The sequence below is a fragment of the Caretta caretta genome, chromosome 7, assembly GCF_965140235.1.
Source record: "Caretta caretta isolate rCarCar2 chromosome 7, rCarCar1.hap1, whole genome shotgun sequence".
Classification (NCBI taxonomy): domain Eukaryota; kingdom Metazoa; phylum Chordata; order Testudines; family Cheloniidae; genus Caretta; species Caretta caretta.
Window position 1 is genome coordinate 81,861,457 of NC_134212.1, and position 18,619 is coordinate 81,880,075.

General features: G+C 41.2%; 1 protein-coding gene and 2 long non-coding RNA genes across 8 annotated transcripts in view; 1 reads left to right on the top strand and 2 right to left on the bottom strand.

The window, feature by feature from the left end:
* The window catches only part of LOC142072793 (uncharacterized), a 171,048-nt gene extending 161,288 nt beyond the window's left edge, over positions 1–9,760 (bottom strand). For all 3 annotated transcript variants that reach the window (XR_012669367.1, XR_012669368.1, XR_012669369.1), the window contains exon 1: positions 9,417–9,760. This is a non-coding gene — a long non-coding RNA (uncharacterized LOC142072793). The remainder of the gene's footprint in view (positions 1–9,416) is intronic.
* Positions 2,878–8,195, bottom strand: LOC142072790 (uncharacterized). Its single transcript, XR_012669366.1, has 2 exons — positions 6,779–8,195; positions 2,878–5,144 (listed from the first exon to the last, which is right to left on the bottom strand). It is a non-coding gene; the product is annotated as an uncharacterized LOC142072790 (long non-coding RNA).
* A 173-nt stretch (positions 9,761–9,933) lies between the features above and the next one.
* Positions 9,934–18,259, top strand: HNRNPH3 (heterogeneous nuclear ribonucleoprotein H3). Of its 4 annotated transcripts, none has more exons than XM_075130858.1 (10): positions 9,934–10,156; positions 11,829–11,964; positions 12,515–12,653; positions 13,209–13,351; positions 13,790–13,876; positions 14,176–14,291; positions 16,468–16,603; positions 17,305–17,385; positions 17,465–17,554; positions 17,958–18,259. In XM_075130858.1, the coding sequence occupies exons 2-10, from the start codon at positions 11,850–11,852 to the stop codon at positions 18,032–18,034; spliced, it is 984 nt and encodes a 327-aa protein (XP_074986959.1). In that variant the 5' UTR covers positions 9,934–10,156; positions 11,829–11,849; the 3' UTR covers positions 18,035–18,259. The 4 variants fall into 4 exon arrangements, with proteins under 4 accessions (XP_074986959.1, XP_074986957.1, XP_074986958.1 ...); XM_075130856.1 differs by having other exon boundaries at positions 9,947–10,156; positions 13,209–13,396; XM_075130857.1 differs by lacking the exon at positions 9,934–10,156 and adding an exon at positions 10,601–10,994 and having other exon boundaries at positions 13,209–13,396.
* Positions 18,260–18,619: the final 360 nt, after the last annotated feature.

The following is an 18,619-nucleotide window of genomic DNA, read 5'->3' on the forward strand; positions in this document are numbered from 1 at the left end:
TTCTGAATCTTAACCCTTATAAATACAATGAAACAAAATGAAGGCCTGCTAAAATATCAGGGGGGTTTTAATCAGAGTTTATCAGTAATGTTTTGAAACACTGCCATCTTGTGGCAGTTTTGAAACATAACACGATCTACTTTCCCATTTTTGTGTAAGTGATCAACACTTTTTGAAATACATCAGCTGATGTAAGGATTGAAAATAACCATTAAGTATTGCCAACTCTCAGGAGTCTCACAATATTTGGTGGGTTTTTTTTAAAGCCCCATATCCTGCAGTCAGATAATTACAAGAAAATCTATGCTTTCATTTTTTAAAGTAAATTTCTAGACCTCGTTGTAGAGATCTTGAAAATGTGAACCTAACAGCACCCAAAGCAGAAGGCAAATAAAAATAAACTTTTTTAAAACTAAAAACCTCAAGATTTTTAGCCAATCATTTTTGGAAGCTTGACTCATAATTTTTTTAACAGGTAGGACTGGCAATCCTAATGGTGTCCAGAGACACTGCAGGTTCCACAACAGGTTTTTCCTGAATGGGTAGATTAAATCGTGGCCAGAGCCAGTGATAGGCATTATAGGCACATGCCTAGAATTTCAGGGTTTAGTTTCTAGCCATCATGATTACAAAGAAAAGATTGGGAATGTGATTTGAATGTTACAGATTCAGCAACATCTAAGCCTACAGACATGGTTGGGGGGGACAATCACATGCACCTCAATGGGATTTTAAATTACAATACCCACTGCTCCAGGGGGCCCCAGCAGAGGACTGTGTGACAGGAGTGAAAAGAGTGCTGTAAGCATAACACATCCACATAAGTAGCTACACCACGCCTACTGAGCTAAATACTGAGGAGACCTGTACTGCCATTCCTGATGTTCCTACGAGGAGTGACAGCACTGCTATTCCTGAAGGAGTTATAAACTGGCCCCATGCCACTACTCCTGGCTCTCTGTGAAGGGAAGGGAACCTCTTTCCACCACCACTCCAAATGGGAGTTGGGGCATGCTTCAAGCTTATTTAATCCAGTCCTGGGTTAAGTAGGGATGGTTCTAGGATTTCTTTTGGAAGGGGAGAGGGAGTGTAAGGATTTCCTTCTGTTCTCTTGAAACTGCATCAATGTTGATGAGTATGGCTATGTTTTAAAATGTTTAATGTAAGAAAGACAGTTTAGATAAATTAGACTAGACAGAGGCAATGCGAGCATCCACGGACAGCTCTACCAATATTCCTCAAACCTTATCTTGTGAAACCACCTCTTGTAATGAAAGGGTAGTGAATTCTGCATCCCAGTTTAATACTTTGCCTCTCTGGTGAGACTGACAGAGTGCCAGTTGGTACCAAGTTTTTAGTGATATGGACAATTCCACTGGGAATTGGACTGAATCTACCACAATCATCAAGTAGCACAATTTTTTATTCTCTACTAAAGTGAGCTAAAGTTGAACCAACCACACAGAGGTGAAAGGCTCTTTATCCCATTAACAATTCCCCAAGCTTTCTATTCCTCCTGTTCTTCCCTGTTGGAAAAAAATCATCCCACTTCATTAAAAAGAAAACACAAGTTTCGGAAATTGTAGGAATTACTCTGGTCTTTATTCCCCAGGTCATTTTGACTCCCTGCTCAGTTTCCTTTCAGCATACAATCAAGAGCCATTCTATTGCAACTGCTTGCCAGACCAGATTTCAATAAATTTGTTTTCCTGCTCTGTTGCTCTAATGCTTTTCAAAAATTCAAATAATCTGGAACAAAATTAGTTTATTCCTAAAACACATATCAACCTCAAAAAATGTGCTTCTTAAAAAAAATTTAAACATTTTTCTTTCGAAAAAAAGAATTTAGCGTTCATAATAGTTGATGTTAACAACACTGATTTGAAGCTCTCTCTACCAGCAGAATATCAGATACTGAAGTCTTATGCAAGTAAAAAATGAACGGAAGTGGAGTCTGTAAGGTCAGGCCCAGTTTAAGTATAGCACAGGAAATAACATTTTAATTGCTTTTAAAATTTTTTTTTTTTTTTAAACTTACATCTTCAAGGAGACAAACTGCTGTAAGATTTCCACAAAATGATTGACATATAAACACATCAACTGTGAAGAAAGAAATCTGCATTCTTTCCGTCTTTACAAAGTTGCTTTTAAAAGTTCTGTCAAAGAGCAGACTAAACTAATCTTTCTCCAAGCACTAGCACAAATCTCAAAGTTAATGTTTCAGTAGGTGTGCAGAAAGACTTGATAATTTGTATGCTAGTAAGTCTCTCTCATGACACCCCTACACCTAAGACATACTTTTAGCCCAATTTCATGAGGCACCAAGCTTTTTGTGCTTCCAGAATATCAGGCCCAGTTTTAACTATTTAAAATTTGTTTTTAATCTTTCCATTTATATTTTTTTATATAGTTGTATAGCCACTGATATTACTGGGTCCTTAATATAATCTAGCCCAGAGGAGGGCACCGGTTAGGGGAGGCTGTGCCTCCCCAAACAGCCAGGCATGGCCTGGCCCCCGCCCCCTATCCAACCCCCACACTTCTCGCCCCCTGATAGCCCCCCCAGGACCCCTGCCTCATCCAACTCCCCCTGTTCCCCGACAGCCCCCCGCAGACCCCTGCCCTATCCACACACACACCCTGCTCCCCGTCCCCTGACTGCCCCTGGACCCCCCGCCCCTAACTGCCCCCCACCGCCCCATCCAACCCCCCCTCCTTCCTGACTGCCCCCCTGGGAGTGGTTTCCCCAGGGATTGAAATTAGCGGGGGGTGTTCGAATTTCCGGGGGGGGGGGGCGGGGAGGAGTCAGGGCCGATGAAGGGTCAGACTGTGAGGTGAAGGCAGGCTGTACGGCACCCTAGTAAAAACTGAAAAATGTTTCGTGACCAATTTTATTAGATTTAACTCATGTTTTAAAATCATCACACAAAATTAAAAGTTGGCTACTCAAGCCTTCTATGAAGCACTAAGTCTACATCTTCCTTGGTTTTTTGTTATAATTTTGCACAACTCTGTTAAGGAACTTCTTGAATACAATGCGTTCATCTTTGGTGGCTTCTTGTGTGTCCGGTACTTCCATTCCTTCAATTGATATGCTCATTAGTTCATTCACATGATCAGGCAGAAGGCAACTTCTTTCAGAATACAAAGTTCTATTTAATGATGAAAAAGAATGCTCAACTGTAGCTGTTGTGACTGGGAGTAGCAAGAGATGAATTCCTACTTCTTTCATCCCAGGAAATATAGCACAAAGATCGGGTCAAACCACTAGCAATGATAAAAAAAGAAGTTGAAGTCAAATCTTCATTCATTCATCATATGATATTCCACTCTGTGTTCAAAGTCTCTATTTTGTCCTGATCACATAGCAGCCCCATTGCTGGTAGTGCCTCACTCCACTCAACTTTTAATAGGACAGGCATCTGTAAAAGTTACGTAAAGGTTGAGTAGAATCCAGAAGTTGCCGTTGTAGATTTTTAAGAATCAAGTCTGTGTACTTTTTCAGTTGTCTTAACAAAACACTTCTTGCCCTCTTCACTTAAGGATTCAATATAAATGCCTTCATTAGTCAACTTCTGGACTGAAGTCTTTGCTTCTTCCAGTACTTTTTCAATGAATAGCTCTCTGATTGATCCAAATGTAGCTTCTATTGCTGGACAAAGATCTACTACTGTTGTAGTAGATTCCTGGATGGCATTGTTTAAAATGACTCAAGTGGTTTCAACAGTAGACTTACAAGAGAGAGAATGGCAATAGTCTTCTCTGAACGTAGTAGCAAAAATAATCCACCAGTCTCACTACTTAGATCCATCCCATCTTGGTAGATACTTTCCAAAGTCAGTAACAACAGCTGGAGTAATTTTAAGACAACAGCCAAGGATTGCTCATGAGAAAGCCAGAGGGTTTTCCCAGGTTGGACGAATAGGATCTTCTATATTTTCCAAGATATTCAGTCTTTTTGGACTCTTGCTGAAAAAATATAATGAAGAAGACATTAAATTTATAGCTTTTTTCATGTCTTTTGAAGATTCTGCAGCTCATACTAGTGCTAGTTGCAGTAGATGGCCTTTGCAGTGTGTATAGGAGAGATTAGGGTTACACTTTTCTCTGAGCAAAGCTTGTACTCCACCATGTCTTCCAGAGAAGTTTGCAGCTCCATCAAATGCACAAGCAGCCATCTGTTTGGGGTCCAATTGACAAGCATTTAACTCTAAGATGTGGGTTGTCAGAGATGCAGCCGATGTGTCTTCTATAACTTGAACATCTAGAAATGCATCTACTGGCCTACCACTGACATCAAGATAACGTACACAATGACTTAATACTTGATGCCCATTTGCATCGGTGCATTCATCAGCCATGTATGCAATTTTTTTGAATGTGGTGAGAGAGTTCTTCACTTTTTCAACTGTTGAGTCTTTCACCGTTGCACCGCATACTTGTAGCCAGTCAGTTAAGTTTCTTGCAGAAAGATGGTCTTGTTTGGAACTAGTGTTCAATTACAGGATGAACAAGTGACAATGCACTTAACATTGGCCTCCAGTTTGTAGTGTGTGGTATCTCTTGCTTAAATAGAAAGTAGAATGCCACAGCCATGTTTGTTCGCATGAACTGTGTTGTGTCTCCAGCATTCTTAACAGCCTCATTAAGTACTTCTAAAATTGGCTTTGAAAGTGGGCTTATAAGGCTTTCTGAATGTTGATGCAGTCCAGAGGCCTGGTGTTTTGCTGCCTTTTCATGTAGTTTGTCAGCATTGGCTTTGCTAATCAGTCTGACAAACCAAGCTCCTCCACTTTTACCAATTATAGCATTGAAAAAGCTTTCCTTCTTCCTAAGGCTTTTTCTCGTCTTTTTTTTTTTGTACAAGAGGTGCACCAGTAGCCATCTTTTGTAACTTCAATAAATGGGAACACTTTGACCAACAAACATCGGGAACTGCCTTTATGTTTTGGAGACACAGTTTCTTCAGTAGGTAGCTGTATTTGTGCTTCGGGCTGGTCAGATATAGATACACCACTTGAACCTTCAGATGACATGTTGATATATTCTTGGTTCTTCGTGTGTTCTTCACCTTGGTTAGATTTTGAGGCCTTTGAGTGGAAAAATTGTTGTATTGTTTTTTGTCTTTTCATTTTCACTTTCACCTGCAACATATAAAAGAGATATGAATAAATTAAATGTTTTGTTAGGATAATGCAAATTTAACATGAGGATCATGCAAAATACACCAAAACACATAACAGGTCTAGATTTCTAAAAAAAAATTTTTTTTTTTTAAAATGTATTTAATTTAAATTGACTTTTGAAAAGTAAGCCATCATGGGATAAGAGGAAAGTCCTCTCATGGATCAGTAACTGTTTAAAAGATAAGAAACAAATTACCAGTTTTCAGAATAGAGAAAGATAAATAGTGGTATCCCTGTGGGGTCGGTACTGGGACCATTACTGTTCAACATATTCATAAATGATCTAGAAAAATGGGTAAACAGTGAGGTGGCAAAATTTGCCGATGATGCAAAACTATTCAAGATAGTCTACTTTGGATTTAACTAAGAGTTACACAGGGATTTCACAAAACTGGGCGACTGGGCAACAAAATGGCAGATGAAATTCAATGTTGATAAATGCAAAGTAATGCACGTTGGAAAACAATCTCAACTATACATACAAAATGATGGGGTCTAAATTAGCTGTTAACACTCAAGAAAGAGAGGTTGGAGTCATTGTGGATGGTTCTCTGAAAATATCCACTCAATGTGCAGCAGCAGTCAACAAAGCAAACAGACTGTTGGGAATCATTATGAAAGGATTAGATAATAAGACAGAAAATATCATTTTGCCTCTGTATAAATCCATGGTACATGCACACCTTGAATACTGTGTGCAGATCTGGTCACCCCATCCCAAAAAAAGATATATATGAATTGGAAGAGGTACAGAGATGGGCAACTAAAATGATTAGGGGTATGAAATAGAAGGAGAGATTAAAATGACTGGGAATTTTCATCTTAGAAAAAAAGAGACAACGAAGGGGGGATATGATAGAGGTCTATAAAATCTTGACTGGTGTGAAGAAAGTGAATAAGGAAATGTTTTTTAATCCTTCACGTAACACAAGAACTAACAGTCACCCAATGAAATTAACAGGTAGCAGGTTTTAAAAAAAACAAAAGGAAGTACTTCTCCACACAACATAAAGTCAACCTGTGGAACTCTTTGCCAGGGGATTCCATGAAGACCAAAATTATAACAGGATTAAAAAAAAAGAACTAGATCCATTCCTGGAGAATAGGCTCATCAATGGCTATTAGCCAGGATGGGGAGGGATGCAACACCATGCTCTGAATGTCCCTAGTCTGTTTGCTACAAGCTGGGAATGGGTGACAGGGGATGGATCACTTGATGATTACCTGTTCCGTTCATTCTCTCTGAAGCACCTGGCCTTGACCACTGTCAGAAGACAGGATACTGGGCTATATGGACCATTGGTCTGACCCAGTATGACCATTCTTATATAAAAATTAATTATAATAATAATAATAATAATGTTTAGTACAGATACTCCCCAACATAATGACCTCTCAAGTTAGCAACGATGAGAGATAACAACCTTGGAAAATAATGCATTTTAAAAATCTTGGCCTACTAGGCAACATATGTATATAAGTTTCCATCCCCAGTCACAAATCTAGCATTCTGGAGCAAAGTCACCAAAATATAGCCTAACAAACATTTATTTAACGTCCCCTCACTTTTCCCTCCACCACACCCCACTCACCAGTGTTGTCTTTGGTCAGTGGAGACTCAAAGTTGGGGGACAAGAAGGCACCTTGCTCGTTCCTCCAGCTGCTCACTGTTTGCTCTGTCCAGTTGTTCATTGTACTACCAGTCACTCCACTGCTCTCTTGCAAAGGGCCCTGCACAGTGGCCCTTCTGCTACCACCGTGACCTCTGCAAGTTCATCTCTTGAGGTTCCACTGGCTCTCAGTGATTTCAGCTGAGATCTCAGTGGGGGAACCTCTCTGCTAATGCAGGCTGGGCCGTCTCTTCCACAGAAACACTGTCCCATAGCAGGTCTAAGCACTTAGCCTGATTATCAGTGATTTCAGCTGTAGTGGTCACTTAACAGAACAAAAGACTCTCTATGGAGCGTAATCAGCTCTGTCTTTAAACAGTGGAGAGGGGCAGGTCAAATCGTACTTGTGACTCAGACAGACCATCAAGCAAAACACCTGTCCCCACCCTCTCTCTTGATGCCCTCAATCAATACAGGCTAAGTACAGTTCTACTGCCCTTTACTCATACAAGAAGAACAACAACATTTCATTACCCCCCCTCCCCCGCATTCAAATGATTTGTAACCCAACCCCAGCCAAAATCTATCACGTGGGCAACACAGCTCTGTTTGCTAGATACCTAGGTAGATTAGGTATAAATGTAAATACAGGCTGGTCCTGAAGCCTTTCCCCCCAGATCATCACTAGCTGTCAGGGAGAGCTTATTTAGACTTTGCTTACAAATCATAATTTGAAATTATTAGGTTGGCCAACATCACTGAAATGAATGCACTGATATTGTCATAAAAATCAACAGCTGTATAAGTAAGCTAGTCTATGTTCATACTTTTCAAATCTATTATACTTTTTCAGATACATGTATTTTATCCTATGCTTTTAAAGTGTGTATTAATGTTTCAATTTCAATTCAAATTTCCAGTCACTAAATTGGCATGTAACTAGTTCACAAAACTGGGGTGTGGGGAAATTCGGGGGGGTGTAGGTGTGAAAGTAGAATGAATTATATTGAAATTAGAATTCATTAAAGAAATGCTACTTGAAGGGTTTGTTGAAATATAGTTGTCAGAAAGAGAAACATTAAGGAGTGTGAGACAATGGGTCCTCAAACTAATTAACTTAGAGCTCCTACTGAGCTAGGAGATTGGTAAAGGTTAGTATGCAAATAAGATATGTATGTATATTTGTCAGTTTCTGCTTCCTTTTGTCTCTTATGTTAAATTGGCTTTGGCTTATTTGTATAAATAAGTTAGCTTGAGCCTCAGAGAGGGGCTCACATATCTGGGTGCATCGGCAAAGCGCTTTGCTAATAAACAGAGTGGTCTGACAAATTATGTGAGTCCTGAATCTGACTTTGACATAGGGAAATCACTGCCCGGGGCCCCTGCCTCATCCAACCACCCCTTCTCCCTAACTGCCCCCCCACTGGCACCCCTGCCCCATCCACACCACCTGCTCCCTGTCCCCTAACTGCCCGCTGCCACCCTGACCAACCTTTCCTCTCCTTCCTGACTGCCCCCCCCGGGACCCCTGCCCCCATTCAATCCCTGTTCCCCGCCCTCTGACTGCCCTGACCACCCCTAATGGTGGAATCTCCATCCTTAAAGGTTTTTAAGGCCCGACTTGACAAAGCCCTGGCTGTGATGATTTAGTTCAGGGGTGGCCAACCCATGGCTCCAGAGCCAACCTTCAGAGGTTAATATGCAACTCTTGGCATAGGTGCTGACTCCGGGGCTGGAGCTACAAATGCTAAGTTTCCAGTGTGCTGTGGGGTGCTCACTGCTCAATCCCCTGCTCTGCCCCAGGCCCTGCCCCCACTCCACCCCTTTTCGGATGGTCCCTGCTCCTTCCCTGGAGCCTACAATTCCCTCATGCCTCCCACCCTCAGAGCTTACTGCGCACAAGAAACAGCTGATCGCGGGAGGCATGGGGAAGGAGTGGGAGACGCTGATTGGTGGGCCTGCCGGCAGGTGCTAGGCACTGGATGGGGGAGCTGCTGACATATTACTGTGGCTCTTTGGCAATGTATATTGCTAAATTCTGGCTCCTACTCAGGCTCAGGTTGACCACCCCTGATTTAGTTGGGGATTGGTCCTGCTTTGAGCAGGGGGTTGGACTAGATCACCTCCTGAGGCCTCTTCCAACCCTGATCTTCTATGATTCTATGACTTTTATTGAGTTGCTCCAGACCTGACAGGGGAGAATACAGTTTTAGGACTGTGTTAAAGTGAACGAAAGAGAAAAGAATTACAGCTTTGGCTTGACTAGGCTCTCTGGTGGAGTATAAGCCTGGCCACTGCTCTCAGCCTACTCCTTAATAAATGCTACTGACAGCAGAGCATGTGAGTGGTTGAGGGTGATGTTTGTGGCCAGCTGGAAAAGCCCCAAGCTGCACTACAATTACAAAGGTCTCAAGACTTTCTGTCTCCCCACCCGCCCACAAGGCAAACGGCTAGAAAACGCGCTCCCCTTCTTTATCCTGAATGTGCACGGACATGACCATCGATCGTCCCCAAGGCAAACACCCCAAACCACCCCCGTTCTCCTGCGCGCGCAGTGTATGCCGTGGCTAGGATAACCACTGCGCATAGCCGGGCTCGCCTCCCCCCGGGCAGAGGTCACCTGAACGAGAGATCGCGGCCTGCGAGGTGGGGAGCCAGCCCGTGAACGGGTAGGCAGCAGGCGGAGGGGGAAAGGTGCTGGCCTGCGCGGTGGGAAGGGGGGGCGGTCACGGCGTCCCAGGTGAGAGGGAAGCTGCCGCCTGTGGGGCGGGAACACGGGATTTCGCGCCTCAGGGCGGAGCTGTCTAGTTCCGTTACAAAGGCACAATAGGCCTCCCTACCGCTACCCTCTACCCAACAACTACGCATGCGCCTCCGCCACCACCCTTTCCCTCTGTTCTGGAATCTAGCGGGATGTCTAAGCAGCACCTTGGCGTTGCCTGTGCGCTATTAAGGACACATGCTATTGGTATTATAACGAATACCTTACGCATGCGCGCTTACGCCCACTGTTTTGTAACGCATGCGCCCTTGCACCTACTAGGCACTCGGGAGTTATTGTCGAGCAGTATCTTTCATTCGTGCATGCGCTTTTCTTCATCTTGACTTAGGTGCGCATGCGCATTTCCCAGTACCTTGGACGTAAGCAGAGCTGGGGTTCTGTGCGCAGCGTGGCTATCGCGATACTTGTGTGCCCGCGACGCCATCCTACCTGCTTGTTTCTGCCTTCGCTGCGTAGTTTGCCGAGCAAGCAACGCGCCCGCCGGTGAGAAGAGAGGAGGCGGAGGTTTCTTCGCCCTCCCGACCCCCACCATAGAGCCTACCGTCGCTGCACATCGAGGAGAGTGTGAGGATCTCCCGGTGAGTACGGGGAGAAGGGCCCGAGCTCGCCGCAGCCCAACCCGCCCGGTGTGTCCGGAGGAGGTGGCTGCCGCAGTTCGGGCCCTGGGGGCGGACAGACATCTCCGCCCCCGAGCAGGGGGGCGGGCAGGGGTGTTGAGGGCGCTGAAGGCCGCGAGAACCCTCTCGGTAGGGGACGTGCGGCGGCGACTCTTCGCGGGGCCTAGCTCGGGCGCGGCCGCCATTTTGAGTGGTGGCGTTGAACGCGGCAGTGGCTGCGGGAGCCCGGTTGCACGGCGGAGCAGCCTTTGAGCGGGTGTGGACGGAGGCTGCGAGGTCCCTGGGGAGATGGGAGTAGGCGCCTGAGGGATCCCCTGTGGGGGGGGATAGGAGTTCGGGAGGTGGGGGTGGCTAAGGAGCTGCGGTAAATGGCGCCTGAGAGCGGGCGGGAGAGGCGCGCACTTGGCGGTAGTTAGTATTGCGGCCTGGCTGAGCGGCAGCGGCGACCACAAAGGCGGGCGGCAACGGCGAGAGACGTTTCGGCCTTGCTGATGAAGAGGCGGGGCCGCGGTGTAACGCGTGCGGGCTCTCGCCATTGTCATCCCCGTGCCCAGCCTCGCGGCCTATTGTGAGACTCCCATGGGATTAGTGCGATCCGAGGCGCGGACTGACTGAGTCTCCCGCTCTGTGGAGGGATCTGCCTCATGCACAGTGGATTAGTCGTCCCCCTTCCCCGGGTTCCTGCAGCTTGCTCCCCAAAGACTTCCTCTGTCGGGATAATATTTTCTGCCTCACAAGGGTGTTGTGGGAATTAATCCATTAACAGATACACTGCGCTTGGAAGACAAAATTGATTTATGTAAGTGCTAATATTAGTAGTTATAGTATAATAGTAATAAAAAAATCATGTCTTTTGTTGGCACAGTAGCATATATTTGCTTTAAAACTAAATATCGTGTTTTGATGCTTAATTCATACAAAAGTCTCTCTAGTTTATAAACAGATGTTCTTGATGCGTTCTGGTAGTAACAGTAATAATCTCGTTTGTCAAATTTGAATCATTATCTTGGTCAAATTTGAATCATAGAATAATATGAATGAGATGAAAAAAGTGCCATAACCGGGGAGCCAAGTTACAACTCAGCTTTAACTTGTATTCTTGTTCCATATCTATCCCTGACTCTCAGATAGTCCTTGTTTTCTATATTCCTTTTTAATTGTCTCTTCAGGTTTTTAACGTAAAGCATTCTGATCTTTAGTAAAGTTATTCTCATGTCTTCAAAAAGGCCCATACAGCAGGCCAAGTTAAAAATGGGACATTATTCTTAATTTGTCAAGAGTTAAGGGGTATTTTTTTGTAGAATCTCAAACCACCGCCCCCTGCAAGTGAAGATGTGAGTGCATGTGAGAGACACTGTCAGACTGTAGAGGGATTGTGTACTGAGTTTTGTCTGCTTTGTTCAACTAAATCTGAGGCAGTACAGTACTCTGTGTCATATTTGATACCCTTCTGGGTGTATCTTGCATATTATAGTACAATTCCAGAACGTAACATTAATGGAGTGTATGATGCATCATATTAGCTTGTAACTGAGGTAAAATTAAATGTGTATGGAGTAGGGTTTTGGGAGGGAGGGGGTAGCAGTACCTTATGATTCTAAAACACTGACTTTTTCTCCTTTGTTTTTTGTAGTGTGTTGATTTAAGTAGCAAGATGGACTGGACTGGGAAACACAATGGTCCAAATGATACATCTAGTGATGGAACAGTACGACTTCGTGGACTGCCTTTTGGTTGTAGCAAAGAGGAGATTGTTCAGTTCTTTCAAGGTATCTCTAGTATAGTCAAAATACAGTGACTTTGTTTTTACGTTTCTCTCACATCAGTGTTTCACATAGTTTAACTTTTAATACCCACTTTTTTGGGTGGGAGGGGGAGTCTTTGTTTTAAACTTAGATTGTTTTTCCAAACTGTGAATTATGCTCTTCTAATTAAAGTACAAATATCTTTAGATTCAGTAAAGACTAGAATATGTCTAACTTTTAGTCAGGGTAGTAAATGTATCATGCATATTGAAATAACTTACTCTGTTTGTTAGAATTTGGAGCACAGTTAAAATATTTGACTGGTAGTTATGATGTCTTCATATAATGTGGGCGGACTTATTCCTGTATAGCATAAACAAAAACACTACTAGAACAAATATGGCTAAACCATTAATTTTTAATGAAAAATCATTGGCTTGTCTTGTTGGGTGACGGGGGAAAACTAAGCTATTTTTTTGTTGTTTAGATTTGCTTTAAGTATTTGCTACAGTTGGGAATGTTTCAGCCTTTAACACTGTTCCCCTTGATGGGGTTATTTGTCCTTGGGTTAAAGGGTTGGAAATCGTGCCAAATGGGATAACATTGACGCTGGACTACCAGGGGAGAAGCACAGGGGAGGCCTTCGTGCAGTTTGCTTCAAAGGAGATAGCAGAAAATGCTCTGGGGAAACACAAGGAAAGAATAGGGCACAGGTGGGGATGGAGAGTTTGGGATGGTGTTAAATCTTTTTTTTGGGGGTTGTGGGTCAGTAATGCTTTTTTGGGGGGTGGGGACCATAATATTTTAACTGGCTATTTTAAAGAATTTATAATTATGATCCTAAGTTTAACTTGGAAAATACAATAGATTTGGGGGGTGGGGGAAGATAGTAATACTATGTAGTTTGCTAAAATCAGAATTTTGTCTTTTTGTATAGGGTATTCTATGATAAATCTATAGTCAGCCATTTTTCAGCTGTATTATTTCATATTGGGGGAACAAGTTTCAGAGACTTTTGAATTTAATTTTTACAGTTAGAATTTTCAAGTAGTAAATTTTACCAATGTAAAGTTTTCTTTTGATACACTTAAGAATCTTAAGGCTTTAGGTGAAACTTAAGTTGTATGGTATCTCTAGTCACTTTTTTTATTGGATTTTGCATTTAGTTATAGAAATGACTGTACAAAATTATTTAAATATCTGTTGTAACTTTCAAAGAGCTTATGCATGTATTCTTATTTGTGCCTTGAAAATCCTCTCTTACTTAGGTACATTGAAATCTTCAAAAGTAGTAAGAGTGAAATCAGAGGATTCTATGACCCACCAAGAAGAATGATGGGACAACAACGACCTGGACCATATGATAGACCATTAGGAGGAAGAGGGGGTTATTATGGAGCTGGGCGTGGAAGTATGTATGACAGAATGCGTCGAGGAGGTGGTGGATATGACGGTGGTATGTGTATCTAATGAGCAAAGGTTCTGTTGTCAGTTTCTTCATGTTTCTGACATATTAAGTCAAGAAATAGAGAAATGGCAGTAATTTCAGTACCTACTAGGTTTGGAGAGTCTTTTTGAAATCTGGATTGTTATCTGTGGTGTCATTACCAAATGGGACTTGTTGAAAATGGTGACATGTGTTTATAAAGGTAAAGGAATGGTATGAGAACACATCAGGAAATTATTATTTTTAATTGATGCAGGAAATTTTTCATTTACACTTGATGCTGAGAAATCCTACTATCATCAGCACATAACAGAAGTTACCAAAAGGTTGTAAAAATGTTGTTCATATATTATAGTTTTGTAATTATAGCACATTCACACACTTTTTTCTTAAATTGTACAGGATATGGTGGCTTTGATGATTATGGTGGCTATAATAACTATGGCTATGGAAATGATGGCTATGATGACAGAATGAGAGATGGGAGAGGTAAAATCAAGAATTAAAAATTTTATACATAATGTGCTCTTCTAAAGGGTATTCTCAAAGAACAGATATTGGTCTTCATATGAGAAGTAACCACCAGATTGTCAATTAAAGTAAAAATATCTGGCATGTATGAGTGTTGGGGTTAAAATGTTTTTGTTACCAAGGTTTGGGTTATGGGTGTACTTTGTCCCAGTCAAGAGTGGCAGTTACATGATGTGTATACTTTGAAAGTAGCAACCAATGGTAGTAATTGAGTCTTTCCAGCCTTTCATGAGGTACTCAAGTGTACTGTTTTACAGGTATGGGAGGACATGGCTATGGTGGAGCTGGAGATGCAAGTTCAGGTTTCCATGGTGGTCATTTTGTTCATATGAGAGGATTGCCTTTTCGAGCTACAGAAAATGATATTGCTAATGTAAGTATGATAAGAAAATTTCTCCTACTGTTGTGCTGTAGCTTTTCATGTTGCTGTCTCTCCAAGACATAGCTATTCTTCATGGTTCTCCATGTTTTTGTTCTAAGAGTTAGCAATTAATCCCGTTGACTCTATTGTAGCTTCTCTTGCAGCGGAAACAATTGCTTGTATCTGCAGCAACACAACACTAAACTCACAATTTAAGGTTGGGCTTTTCAGAGGTATTGGAGATAAGCACCCATCACTCTCTCACTTTTAGTGAAAGTTGGGTGCCTAACTCCCTTAAATGCTTTTTAAATTCCCATCCTAACATACATAGTTGTTCTTTTGACTAGAAGTCTGAGAAAATTACCAGGTTTATGGCTTAGCCCTGTGTTTCCAGTCCCATTGGTTGAGATTTAGTTGTAGAAAGTGTTCTTGGTATGAGAGCTCCTGATTTAAATATAACTTTTCAAAATTATTAGAATGTTACTAGCACACTATGAAACAGCAGAAATAATTAAAACTGAACAGTTCTTAAAAATTGGGTGGGGGGCCTTTGTGATATTTCTGATGTCAGATTTCCAAACCAGCAGGTGGGTAGTTACTAAACTTTTTTGGACATAAATGAAAACTATTTGGGTTCTACTTCAGCTTAAGTGGTGCCACTCTCTGATTACCCTCTGGCTTTTCTCCATACTAGACTTGTTATCCAACAGCAGTTATCTCAAATAGATGGAGCTAATAGCTTCTAGCCTTTCAAAAGGTGGGATTTCAAGCCTGTATTTAGATGATGCAAAGCAGTTTTTTTCTAGCAGGTGATGTTAGCTTGTCAAATTTGCAAATAATTGCAGTTCTAAGGCTAGAGGCAGCCATCATCTATAAGATGATCGCTTGCATAACTGCCCTAGAGTAATTCCAATAACTTGTGGTTTGAAATACAAAATATTTTTTCAAAAGATATGCAAGCTTGATTTAAAGACTCCAAGTGACTGATCATTACATCCATTGTTAAATTGCCCCAATCCTGATTTGGGGGGGGAAAACATGTCTCAAAAATTTCAAAATGAAAACATAATTTCAGCTTCCTGTCATTGGATCCTTTTATGGTAAAGAACTTGACTACAAAGCTTTGGTGCAGAGCACACTTATGTAGGACTGGTAGTTTGCTTGATGTGTGATCCTAAAATTATTACTGAGCCCATGGACTAGTGGTTTTGCTGAGGTGGGAGTGCCACTGGTCCAAAACACCTTTCATTACTTATTCGGTACTTTGGCTTTCATGTGGCACAGGCAACAACCATGATTCGGCTTACCGTATTTCTCAATTTCCCAGATACGCACCTTACCCAGGTATCTCGTTATGCCCCAGTTCTGCAAACACATGCTTAAGTGTTTGCAGGTTAGGAGCTTTAACAGTACACTACCATTTTAACAAGTTATCTATGTGCTACTTAAAAGCTTTCGATTCTGAAAGCATTTACCTAATTGAAGCTTTTGTTTTCTCTCAAATGTTGTTCTCCTGTGGATGGAATGCCATTGTCTTATCAGACCTACTCAGACTGACCATGTTGCTCTTTAGGTTTATATTCTCTGTAAGCAGCAGTTAAAGAGGTCACAATTCTACCAATTCACACGCTCAAGTACCCTTTAGTTTATTAAATTTGATTCAGCTACTGTTCTACAATATTTAACTTCAAAGTATTGTTATACTAGTTATACCAGTTGTGGGAAATGTCAAGTGCAAAGGACAAGATCCATGAGTCCAGAGTTCTATTTTTGGCTCTATTGGCTTGTTCTGTTTCCTTTTACAAATCACTTACCTTTCTGTATCTAGTCTACCTGTTTGACAAATGGGATAATACTTAAGAATTTACCTGTAAGACAGCTAAATTTTGTAAAGTGAGATCCTTGGATAAATCTTACTATTATAAGATGAGGTAGTATTCATAGAGAATATAGTCATGTCTAGAAAGAGAATTAATCTGTTCATACTCTAGGAATAAGAAACATTGGACTGACAGCAAATTAGAATAAAAAATATTGGGTAATTCCAAACATTTTCTTTTTAAGTTGTCACTTATCATGATGAGCTCTTTAAAATCGTAATTTAAATGTTGGTTCTAAAGCTGTTTAATACAATGCTTGAATATTTTGATATTTGTGAATGAACATTGTTAATTTGTAAATCTTTTAGTTTTTTTCACCACTGAATCCTATAAGAGTTCACATTGATATTGGGGCAGATGGAAGAGCAACAGGAGAAGCAGATGTGGAGTTCGTAACACATGAAGATGCAGTGGCTGCCATGTCTAAGGATAAAAATAACATGCGTAAGTATTACCAATGTGAACTTGAACCATTCAATGACCAGCCCTAATTAGATTCCTAGGTCTTTTGTGCAGCTACTAGATGAGAGCTGTCAGTGGGCGTTGTAAAAACTTAAGATGAAACTGACAGCGTGCTCTCAGCTCACTTCTTTCTTCCGCCTACCTTCTGCTTTCTCTATGAAATACATATTTTATTGGCAGTAGGAAGGAGAAGCAGTTCTTAAGGTGCTATGAACGTGAATAGAGCCAACTAGCCTGAGGAATAGTGGAAGTAGAGAGTGGAGGCAGGCTCTTGCCTTGAGACACTCCACATCTGCAGATCCTGAAAGTTCCTTTAAATATGTGAGCTTGCACCTACGCTGCATTGCGGTGTGGCTTGATTTTCCTGTTTATTTTTTTAATGGCTTGATTTCATCTTAATAGCTTGTGGAAAAATAACATTGAAAGTCTGAAACCTGTTTACCCACAGAGCATGTGCAACATATGCTGCCCTGTCTGTATCTCTCAGCTCTGGCATGGGATGACCACATGCAGAGTAAGAGGTTTCATTGTCCATTTAAGTCATTGTCTTTTTGAGACTACCAATAAGGGTGCAAATTGTGACAGTAGTCATAATGAATATGGACAGTTATCTATTAGGAACTAATCTAACACCGACTCTCTGACCTAAAATACTGAGTAGGTTTTTTTTTTTAATATTAAAGAACATCGATATATTGAACTGTTTCTGAATTCAACTGCTGGAGGAGGCTCTGGAATGGGAGGCTATGGCAGAGATGGAATGGGTATGTATGGCTTCAAATTTTAGTTCATTAGCAAATAGAAACTTGATCTCATTATAACATTGCATGTTTTACCTTCCAGATCAAGGAGGTTATGGTTCTGTTGGCAGAATGGGAATGGGTAGCAATTACAGCGGAGGATATGGTACTCCTGATGGCTTGGGTGGATATGGTAAGTAGTGGTTTTGTTTTTAATTACGTGAATTAGCTACAAGAGTTCTACTGTTACTGTGAAAGTTTTTGTGCAGTTTTAAAGTGAGAACTTGAAATTTTAGAATTGAAACATTTTTAAAACTTGATTTTTTTTTTTTTTAATTTTTTTTTACCAGAGGTAATGTCTTTATTATAGACCACCTTTGCTCCCACTGGTGAATGAATCAAATTTTTCTGGCAACTGTGGCAATTCTTTTCATACAGAAAGAAATATTGGGGAAAAGGAACATTTTCAGCTGCTTTTCAATGCAATTTAACAGTTTAAAAACAAGGGGTCCATATCCTCTGACTAAGCAGGTCTCAGTGGATCAAATGGAGAACTACTTCTGAAACTGATAACTGTTTAATCACTTACTTTGTAGGTCGTGGCAGTGGAAATAGTGGTGGATACTATGGGCAAGGCAGTATGGGTGGAGGTGGATGGCGTGGAATGTATTGAAGAGTGACCTGGCTTCTACAAAATACCCTGGAAGAAACAGTATCTGGTCTACTAGACTTTCTTACAAAATTTAATTTCTTTTGTATTTTAAGAACTTTATAATGACTGAAGGAATGTGTTTTCACAATATTATTTGGTAAGCAACAGATTGTGATGGGAAAATCTGTTTTCTGTAGGTTTTATTTGTTGCATACTCTGACTTTAAATAAATTTTTTATATTCAAACCACTGATGTTGATACTTTTTATACTAGCTACTCCTAAGGATGTATTGCATATTCAAGAATGCATTTGGTTTAAGATGTACTATTGGTTTATTAAAGGTGGTTGTACTGTAACTTCTCTGAACACTGATTCAGTTCTCTGTAAACATGGTATAATTGAATCTTAGATTAAAGAGACACTTCTTAAAAGGAATAAGATAGAAAAGTAGATTAGTTTGGTTTTGGTTACAACTTATTCTAAATTGACTTTCCAGTATATACTACAAAAAAAATCCCACAACAAAATACTAAGTTATAGGTATGGAGGCTAAAAGTTTCAAATTTGGCTTCCTTGTTTTTCATGTCAAAAGCACTATCTTCAA